At 46.4% G+C, this 10,569-nt stretch overlaps 1 protein-coding gene across 3 annotated transcripts in view; it reads right to left on the bottom strand.

Annotated features, from left to right (window-relative positions):
• Window positions 1-989: 989 nt before the first annotated feature.
• IGFN1 (immunoglobulin like and fibronectin type III domain containing 1) overlaps window positions 990-10,569 on the bottom strand; it is a 64,464-nt gene continuing 54,884 nt past the window's right edge. For 2 of the 3 annotated variants that reach the window (XM_071817762.1, XM_071817760.1), the window contains 8 exons: window positions 9,721-9,894; window positions 8,695-8,823; window positions 7,804-8,106; window positions 6,700-6,788; window positions 5,636-5,831; window positions 3,668-3,967; window positions 2,852-3,178; window positions 990-2,105 (listed from right to left, as the gene is read on the bottom strand). In XM_071817762.1, coding sequence (XP_071673863.1) covers window positions 2,092-2,105; window positions 2,852-3,178; window positions 3,668-3,967; window positions 5,636-5,831; window positions 6,700-6,788; window positions 7,804-8,106; window positions 8,695-8,823; window positions 9,721-9,894 — 1,532 coding nt within the window. In that variant the 3' untranslated portion in view covers window positions 990-2,091. Of the gene's footprint in view, window positions 2,106-2,837; window positions 3,179-3,667; window positions 3,968-5,635; window positions 5,832-6,699; window positions 6,789-7,803; window positions 8,107-8,694; window positions 8,824-9,720; window positions 9,895-10,569 lie in introns of those variants that run through there. The other variant, XM_071817763.1, reaches the window with a different exon arrangement.

Here is a 10,569-nt window from a genome sequence, read left to right as displayed (position 1 = left end):
GAATCATTTTGGTTGGAAAGACCCTCAAGATCATGGAGTCCAACCGTTCCCCCAACCCCTGGCACTGCCCCATGTCCTGAGAACCTCATGTCCGTCTGTCCAGCCCTCCAGGGATGGTGACTCCAGCACTGCCCTGGGCAGCCTGTTCCAATGCCCCACAGCCCTTTGGGGAAGAAATTGTTCCCCACATCCAACCTCAGCCTCCCCTGCTGCAACTTGAGGCCGTTTCCTCTGCTCCTGGCGCTTGTTCCTGGGGAGCAGAGCCCGACCCCCCTGGCTCCAAGCTCCTTTCAGGCAGTTCAGAGATCAGAAGGTCTGCCCTCAGCTCCTGTTCTCCAGCTGAACCCCCCAGCTCCCTCAGCCACTCATAGGGATTGTTCTCCAGCCCCCTCACCAGCTCCGTTCCCTCCTCTGACCTCTCTCCAGCACGATTCCTCTCTCGGCTGTGCTGGTGACTGGGTGATTGCTGCCAGGGAGACTCTTTGGCACCACCTAGACAAGAGACAGGGGTCACAATACAGTGGTGACAGTTAGCATGGTGTAAATAAAATGGTCCTTGCTTAACAGGCAACATCAGTATTCCCAGTATCAGCTGGTATTGTTGCTCTATGGAAGAGGTGAAATCCCTTGCCATGGGTACATCCTGATTAATAAGTTGTTGGCTTAAGCTGCCATGCACATTATTATATTTTTGAACATAATTTGCATAATTAGACCACACTACTCTGCCACCCTATCAGCATGCTTAGATATTAGTGAGAAATAAACTTCAAAAAGCCTTATATCTGCTGTTCTTCTGTTCTTCCAAGACCAAACAGCAATTTACATACACAATATAGGGTGAGGGGTTAACTCATGTGGCCATTACACATGCAATCACTGTTGCAACAGCCACAGATTGGCATCCAGGAACTGGCTGCACTTCCTGCTCCAAAATAAACACTTACTCACGGTAGGTTTTACTGAACTAGAGTTTAATTTCATCATCTACTGTTGCTATGTCTGTACAACATTGTACAAAAGACAATCCAAAAGAACATGTCAGCCCACGTAAACGTTTGACTGGCTGTCTGAGGATCCAGTGGCTCTGAGTCTTTGATCCAGATTCTCCTGTCTTCTAGATGCTGTCATCAAAGTACCTTTGGTGTAAGGTTACAGTGCTATAATCGTACATTTTTGCTTTCCAGCCTCGTCCTCCGGTCAGTGATGGAATCCCCAGCCGTGCAGAGGATCTCTGGTGGTACCTCTTTCTGCTCAAACACGACAGATTTTTAGCCTCTTTTTTTGCATTAGGCAAAAACGGTCTAGCAACATCATAAGGTAAGGGCAGTTCTGTATCAATGCTGATCCTAATGTGGTAGTTTAGGACCGACATCCTTTTTCAGCATTTTAAGTACAGCATTGATCTGCTCGCACTAATACAGCTGGTTCTAGATTCCCGTTCATTCCCATCAACGTATTTTGCACAACCCCAGGTTCGCTTAGGCTGAGAACTTATCTCTGCCCAGATAAAACCAGCAGAGACTCTTTTCAACTTAGAGGTGAAGGGAAATTATACACTTAGCTGCTACTGGTAGTGGAATACAAGCAGAACTGCTTCTACCAGAGTCCGGAATCCTGCTGAGAATTACAGGGAATCTAAAAAGATTGCTTCAGATTAGAAAACCTCATGCAAAAAGGTCATCTTCTTATATCTCTGGTGTCAAGAAATACTCTTGTTGCAGCCGGGCAGCGGGTGAGCAGTGTAGCTGAACAATCGCTCACGCCTGTGTTCTCCATGGAAAGTTCATTTTGGCCGATTAGTTCTCCTCTCATCTTCTGTGTTCCTGAAGTCTCTCATCTGTGTTTTAAAGGTCGAGTGGAAAGCCATGATCATTACCAAAAGATCCAGCTCTCTCAAAGCTTTGTTTTCCCCCGTTTAGACTACAATGCAGCATCACGGTCAAGATAGCAACTACTGGATCTGAAATTAAAGCACTCAGACTATAATGCACATCTGAAAATAAATACAGAGCTGTTGTACAGAGCCAGTTCTCAGCGACAACCTTCCCATTCACGTGGTAGTGCAGAGATGTCCTCGGGAAGGTCGCGCTACAGGGTGGAGTCTGAAAAGAAGAGAAAGAGAGAAGTCGGTTGATATTGCAACGAGGGAGACAATCCGTAAGGTGCAGTGAAATGTTACGGCGTCAAAGAGACCAAGGCCTATAAAAGGGCTACAGGGATTTAACTGACCCATTTCTCCACTCATATAATCCCTGAATTGTATTAAAAAGGAAAACAATTGACTCAAAGGAAAGGTTATTTCCTAATGAACTGAATCAAATTGCCAACGATATTTACTCGTAAGTATATCTACCGTATATCCTCAGCCAGCCGCACTGATTCTCTATTCACACCCTGTTTAACTCACACCATGTTCCTCTCTCTCCTCCCTTCTCATCACCTTTGGCCACCTAACCCCAGCTTTTTCCCCATCGCTTCACAGGACCTCACACATATCGTGGGATCTTCTAATCTAACCAAGATATTATCTTATAAATATGATATATTATAGTGTCTTATTAATATTATCTTAGTAAATGAAGATGAGATTTTGTTCCTGAAAGATTTGCTCAAGGTCAACCAAGACTTCTGGCTCAAGCAGAAATCAAGTGTTTTTCTCACCTGTGCCTTTTCATTTCTATTTGTGTTTCATACCTGATCACTAGTAGGTAAATCAAATAATATACAGTCTTATATGAGACTGCTCTTGTCAGTAAATAAAGCTGTATGGCTACCATCTTTAAGGCACTTGACAGTAACGATATATCTTGCCATCACACGACGAGGAAGAACAATTAAAGATCGCTACCTTTAATAGTGAGGAAGGCTTTGCAGAATGTACGGCCCAATTCATTGGTGGCTTCTGCCATATATTCCCCTTCGTCGTGTTTCGTGACGCCCAGGACAACCAGGGAGCAGACGCCAAAGTCGTTTGTGCAGAAATAGGTGGGGTCGTTGGACAGGTCCCTGCTGTCCTTGTACCAGGTGATCTTTGGGGGGGGACAGCCCCCGACCGCACAGCTCATCCGGCACTCGCTCCCGGTCGTCACCACGTGAGGCTTCAACGGGACGAGGAATCTGGGGGGTTGCTTGTGATTAACACCCCTGTACTGCTGCGGTTTGACTTGGAATTCAACTGTAAAAAAGCAACAAAAAACAACGGTAGACAAGCACACAGTGAGATGATGCCCCACAGCAACAGAATTAGGGTTTCAAGGGCTGGTTTTCAATCGTGACACTTGGTTGTGCACAATGTCTGAACTGCAAATTGCCAGAGATCTGTGCGCCTGTGGACTGTCATCTGTGTTTCACCTCAAATTAGCCAGAGTTTAACTTTGAAGTCAGAAACTTTGGTTTCTGCAAAACTTCAGCCTTAGATTGTGCTGGGAATTAATTTTGTGGTGAATTATGTGATATAATGGCTGGAAATCAAGGAAGTATCTGCACAAAGTCAATGGGGAAAGGACAAGCCTTCCGTGCCAGACTGGAATTTCTGAGGGTTCCTCTACACATCCTTGTTCTGGGCAACTAAATGTTCAGAGGAGGAGAAACCCATTTCAGGATGGTATGTTAGAATAAATAAAAGCAACAAAACATGACAACATGCAGATAAAAACTGGTTTACCCTTTGTTTTCTTAATCCTCCAAGGCTGCACAGTTTCAGACGGACCGCTGGCTCCCAAGTTATTTTTTGCCACGACTCTAAAGTAGTACTCCCGGCCTGGGATCAGTTTGGTGAACGTGAATTTGTTGTTGTAGATCAGGTCGCCCACCACGCGCCACACACCCTTCTGCGACTCGCGTTTCAGGACCGTGTAGTAAAGATCTCGTTCCCATTTCTCGGAGGCCGACGGCTCCCAGGCGACTGTCACTGTATTGGGCACGTTCTCGTACAGCTGAATAGGTCCAGGCGGTTGTGGGATATCTGTTAGATAAGGTAAATAATGTTAAAGATGTGGGGAAAGCGGCACAGTGCAGAACCTGAAAAGCTTTGAGTGTGTCTTGGGGCTGAGTAAACATCCTGGTGATTAGAAGGATTTGATTCCTTCTCGCGTCGCATAAGCTGATTTGCTATGAACTGAGTATCTGCACAGCTGGGCCTCCTCCCCTTCTTATGGATAAATGGACATGAGGGTTCACAGAACCCCAGAATGTCAGGGGTTGAAGGGCCCTGGAAAGCTCATCCAGTGCAATCCCCCCATGGAGCAGGAACACCCAGCTGAGGTTCCACAGGAAGGTGTCCAGGCGGGTTTGAATGTCTGCAGAGAAGGAGACTCCACAGCCTCCCTGGGCAGCCTGGGCCAGGCTCTGACACCCTCACCAGGAATAAGTTTCTTCTCACATTTAAGTGGAATCTCTTGTGTTCCAGTTTGCACCCATTGCCCCTTGTCCTATCACTGGTTGTCACCGAGAAGAGCCTGGCTCCATCCTCCTGACACTCACCCTTTATATATCTGTAAACATGAATGAGTCTCCCCTCAGTCTTCTCCAGCTCCAGAGCCCCAGCTCCCTCAGCCTTTCCTCACACGGGAGATGCTCCACTCCCTTCAGCATCTTGGTGGCTGCGCTGGACTCTCTGCAGCAGTTCCCTGTCCTTCTGGAACTGAGGGGCCACAACTGGACACAATGTTCGTACTGCTGAACTTTTTCACTTCTTAAGGACACAGCGTGTAGAGTTTTTATAGTTATGACTAACTGCCCCTGTGCCGGTTTGACTGAAAATGAGTTCATATTCTTCATGCAATTAGAAACCTTTCTTTTTCATAGCTAGCATGGTCATTGTTTGGACTCAGTTTGAGAACAAGAGATAACGCCCCGGGGCAGAGTTAACGTTTTTAATTGCTCAGGATGATCTGAGCTCTGCACACAGCTGTGAGGCATCAAGGAAGCGGATGGATGGACAGAACTTGACTGACACCCAGACTGATCAATAAGAGTATTCCAGCCCATGAGCCCCACGCTGCATATTTAAGGAGAGTCGGGATGTTTCCATCTCTCTCTCTCTCTCATGTTCTTCTCCGCTCTTTTTGTCAGAGCCCGGGGAATTCTGTTCAGGATGTTTAGTTCAGCCTTGTGCCATTTTGCACAGGTCTCTGAGCCTTTTTTCCTTTTATTGTCTCTAATGTTCGGGACCGGGTGCTGCTTCCTGGGACTGGTTGCTCGATATGAACAGAGTTCATGAGGAATTGTCTTGAGTATCTTTTATTTCTATTATACACATATATTTACTGGTGGTGCATTAGTATTTTGTTATTTTATTAAATTCTGTTTATCTCAATCCACGTTTTTCCCTTCCCTTTCAATTCTCTCCCCTATCTGGGGGGATGAGTGAGCGGTTATCACGGTTGTATTCCTAGCTTGGGTTATACCACTGCCGTCCTACAGCCCGCTCTCACTGACCTTAGACAGTTGGAAAAAGCACAAACTGCTCTCCTGGGGTTTGTACCACCCTCCCTTTTTAAGCAGAATCACCCTGGAAGCCAAGCGTCATTTTAATCAGTCTTGGGGACCTGGCCAAGTGATATCGCTAAGCGACCAGACTTGGTGTGTTGCCTACGCCTCCTCGCAGTAAATCTGTGTGTGAGGGAGTTACCTGTAACTTGAATTTGGAAGGTGAACGTTTCTCTTTTCCCCAAGCCGTTCTGGAGCTCGATGGTGTAGGTGCCGCTGTCGGGGAACTCGGCTGCTCCAATGAGCAGCTGGGTGGTACCGTTTTCGGTGTTGATCGTAGCCCGGTTTGAGAGGGAAAGCCCATCCTTTAACCAGGTCACCACTGGATCCGGAGACGCCTGTAAACAACAACATGAGTTACAGTCCGCTCGAGTGTGCCTTTACATCTTTGCCTTCATTATCCTGTCTGCAGTGCTTATATACTGTATATTAATACTTAGAAATACAGATCCAAGATGATCTAAGAGCTCTGGATAAAGGGCTTTTTCTCTGTGTCTTTTATGAATGCTGTCATAGCAAAGTGTTCAAGTTAACCACATCAAACAAGGAGTGCTCTAATAGACCAAGAACAATGGATGACATCAGGAGTTCATGCTTCCTACTTTTAAAAAGATCTGCTGGTTTTTGGAAAGAAAACAAAATCCAACACATCCTCAGAGTGTTTATTTCCATCTGTGGTCTCTGTTCTCCAAGAGATCAGGAGACAGGTCAGAAAATACACACATTTCATTGACCTCTTCTCGATATCCCAGACTTCACCTGTGTTGCTCCTATGTTCTGTTGGCGTGTGCCTATTTCTCAAATCATACATTAAGTCTTGCTTAGTAAGACAAACACAGTCAAGAGGGTGTTCCTAGAAATGCTACCTCAAGCATTTCAAGGGAGTCAGAGGGAAATTGGTTTTTAAACTCTAAGTATGACAGATTAGATCCGGATGAGGATAATATCGATATGGTTGGATGGGCCGCATTGTGGCTTGTTTGCTGCGGTTAGTGAATGGCCATAATCTCATAAAACACCAGTGCCAAGAGTGACAGCTGAATTCTTGTTCATGTTTTCCTCCTGCTGAAAGTATATTCAGGATTTGCCCAGTGGCTTGTAAACAAACACCCGTGCCAAGCAAACAGCGGCTCGGTTTTCATGTCTGTGATTGACTACGACATAAAAACGGACGGGGGATTCTTACAAACGCGTTGGAATACTTACCTCAAAGGGAATGGTAACTCGGATGGTATTCCCTGCTTTTACAACCAGGAGGTTTTTCACTGTGTCGTCTATCAGTAACCTGGGAGCAACTGGAAAAGATGGAGATTATTAGGAAAAGTTGTAAATTCTTAGAGTCAAACTGACAAACTGATATGTCTCAAGCTGACAAACTCATATGTGTGTTCAACACCCCATTCTGACAACCAGTCTGCGATAAACTCTGTGGTGCCGTGGAAAAAAAAGCTCCTTGATTCAGAACCAGAGTTCAACCCTTTCAAAATCTATTACTATTTATTTATCGCTGTGACTAAACGAGGGAAGTGACGTCAAAATACAACCCCAGCCATGTTTCTCTACGTGTGATGTCTCAATCACAGACAAATCAGCTTTTTGACACACTTTACCCACCACATGGATGATCTTTAGTGTAAAATGGCATCTGGAGAAAAGGAAATTGCAATGGACGCTTATGAAATATATGTGCAATACAGAACATCCTCAGGAAACTGGAATGAACTTCTTAAAAATAAGGACAAGGAATTACTGGAGAGAGTCCAGCAGAGGGACACAGAGATGCTGAGGGGTCTGGAGCATCTTTCTTATGAGGAGAGACTGAGAGAGCTGGGGCTGTTGAGCTGGAGAAGAGAAGCTGAGAGGGATCTGATCAATGGGATCAATATCTCAGGGTGGGTGTCAGAGGACGGACCAGACTCTGTTCAGTGGTGCCCAGCGCCAGGGTGAGGGGCAACGGGCACAGACTGAAACACAGGAGGCTCCATCTGAACATGAGCAGAAACTTCTTTGCTGGGAGGTGCCAGAGCCTGGCCCAGGCTGCCCAGAGCGGGTGTGGAGTCTCCTTCTCTGAGCCATTCAAACCCCCTGGGCCCACCTGTGTGATCTGCTCTGTGACCCTGCGTGAGCAGGGCTGGGCTGGGGATCTGCAGAGCTCCTGCAACCCAACCAGCCTGGGAGTCTGGGATCCTGTGATTCTGCTACAGTGTGGAACTTGAAAGCAGCTCCTCACAATGACCTACAGACCTCGTCTGCATCCTGTTACCTCTAGAACAACCTCGTTCATTCTGACAGCAGCCCACTTGGACTCACCTACTGGGGGAGCATCTTTAACACAAGCTTCCAGCTCTGCGGCTTCTCCTGCACCACTGTCATTGAGGGCTCTCACCCGTAGGAAGTACGTCTCCTTGGCTTGGAGGCCTTTAATCGTGTAAGTGGTCGCCTCTATGGGAAGAGCATTGCATTTGGTCCAGTTGAGGTTGTTGTATGACCGCATCTCTACCTCATAGCCTTTCACGTCAAACCCATCTTTTGATTCAGGTCTCTTCCATGTCAGGGTGATACTAGTGTTGCTACTGCTGCTCACTTTAAGGTCCTGCACTTGACCTGGAGGTTCTGAAAGAGAAATTTTATTTAAATTATTTTTCTATGATTTCTGTCCCTTCTTTTCAGTCACTTCCTGAGATTTCTCAACATTCTTGAAGTGCACCCTACTGTCCTGGCTCCACCTTGTCCTTCCTTCTCTGAGACATTCAAACCCGCCTGGAGTGACCCTGCGTGATCTGCTCTGGTGACCCTGCGTCAGGACTGGGTGATCTCCAGAGGTCCCTTCAATCACAACCGGTCTGTGTGATTGTCCCAATTCTCCACGGCTGGACACAGGTGCCTGCTCCTACCAGCCACGCAGTACAATCCGTAGCACTCCTGACCCGGTCTGCAGCCCATCCAGAACGCTGCTCCCCACTGCACACCACTCCCACGCAGGGAATCTGCCACATCTTCACATCTCACAGGAAACGCTTCCATTCCTTCCTCATGCTAAATGTGGGTTCTCAGCCACTAAACATTCCCCAACTACTTAATCTTTGTCTTCACATACTTTTAGAAGTTACTTAAGAACATCGCCTGTCCACTACCGTCACCAGTCTACGTCGGCAGCTTTACGCACCCCCAACGCAGCAGGAGGGGGGTCAGTGCACTTACTGGTGGAATCCCGTGCAAACACGGCCTGTGATGGTTCGCTGGCATCTCCCATGCCAGCGGCATTGACAGCTGCCACCCGGAATTCGTACGGCAGCCCTCGCTTGAGATTGGTCATTTTCAGCTTCCTGTCTGCAGAAGGAAAAGGAGAGTGTTGGTTCAGGTGAGTGTTCCCCAAGCAGGAACAGGGGAGGCAAAAGTGTTGTGCTTTATTCCACGTAGACCTGTGGACTGAGTAATTCACAGGGGCTGTCACCAATTCCCCTGCCCTTCCTTATCCCATCACGTGTGTCCTTCTGGGACATGTCCCTTGTATTCCCTTCCAAATCCAACAGTATCTGAGAGCTATGAAGTTAGAGAAATGATAAATACTGCTTTTCCTCAGGGGATAACCCAAACCCTTCTATACCAGATAAGAAGCCCTAGCTGGCAACTGATAGATTAATTGACAGCTATAGTCAAAACGCGTTTTAGAGCTCATACACATCACTTGCTTTTTAATCTTCCTTGCATTTTTAAATTCTTGTCTGCCAAGTTCCTGTTGTGAGGACTAAGGACAGTAGTTCTGCATGCAAAGACTTTAGTTCCAGAAATTAAAGACATTAGATTATCTGTAGAGGAGCTATGCCCCAGGATGCAACCATGAGCTTGTCTGCACTCTTCTCCAGCCATACACTTGCACACAGTCTAGAAAAAACATCATAAACCTCCTCCCAGGCATTGGGTTGTATATAAACCCAAGGCCTGGCTTTGCTATGGCACAGCTGGGGAACCTCGCTTGTGGAAAAACCTTATGAGAAAACATGTACACTAGAGCTGTGAAAGATCAAAAGGTAAAACTCCAGACAAGGGTAACATGACGAGGACAATCAGCAGCTCAAGAGGAAAAACATTGATGAGAAAAAGTATAAGATCTAAGCAGAAAGGAAGGAGTTAAAGGCAGCAGCTCCACAAAGATCAGCGTGCTGCCTCCTGAACCCAGCTGACCTTTTTCTCTCTCTCAGGTCTTCCAGGATGCGAGCTCCCTACCTGCTACAGGCGCGTTGTTGACCGGCAGCCAGGTCATGGTGCCCTTCTTGCGTTTCTGCACGATGTACCCCACAATTCGGGAACTGCCAGTCTTACGAGGCGCTTTCCAGGTTATTGTGATGGTGTCTTTGCTGGCGCTGACAATCTCCGGGGGATCCGGAGCACCAGGTGTAGCTAGAAAGAGATTAGTGCTTCATTATTCGCAGGTAGTTTTTTATTGCAAAATAATCAACTGTTCTGTGGCATTTCTTCTAGTTTCCCCAAGGTATTCATACGACTGAGACCTGAAGCTGTGTATCCTATTTCCCACACAAACAAGATGCAGCATGGACCTCTATTCCTGAATTTCCTTTTCCTGAATGATTTGCTGTCATCAGGACTGACAATTCTACTTGCAGCCTATGGAGTGTGAGGTATGTACATTCTCACATGGTAGGAAAAGTCAGTGTTATTCTTGCTTCTAATGATAGAATGGAATGGATATTCTTATCCCTCTGCACTCAAAATACAGGGCTTCTCATAAGCATGAGGAGAACATAGTAAGAAGAAAATTAGAAATAGAATAGAGCATTGCTTTCTTTCTAGTAATACATTCATGCTCATGGCAAAACTCTTCTAGTACTTCAGTTCACTTCAGGACACAGAATAGAATCCGTTGTTCGGAAATCAGGGGAAATAAATGATCACACTGAAAAATGCTGCATATACAGAGACAGCCCTTTGCCTGTAGAGTTAAGAAAAGGCCTCACGTGTTCCTTTTGTAGCCACCCCAGGAAAAATTTTCTGTGATCTTGACATATATTGCATTTCCCCCATGAAACTTGCTTTCCAGTTCAGAACGGAGCATAA

This window comes from Patagioenas fasciata, chromosome 21 (assembly GCF_037038585.1).
Source record: "Patagioenas fasciata isolate bPatFas1 chromosome 21, bPatFas1.hap1, whole genome shotgun sequence".
Lineage (NCBI taxonomy): Eukaryota > Metazoa > Chordata > Aves > Columbiformes > Columbidae > Patagioenas > Patagioenas fasciata.
This window is presented reverse-complemented; position numbering and strand designations above follow the sequence as displayed.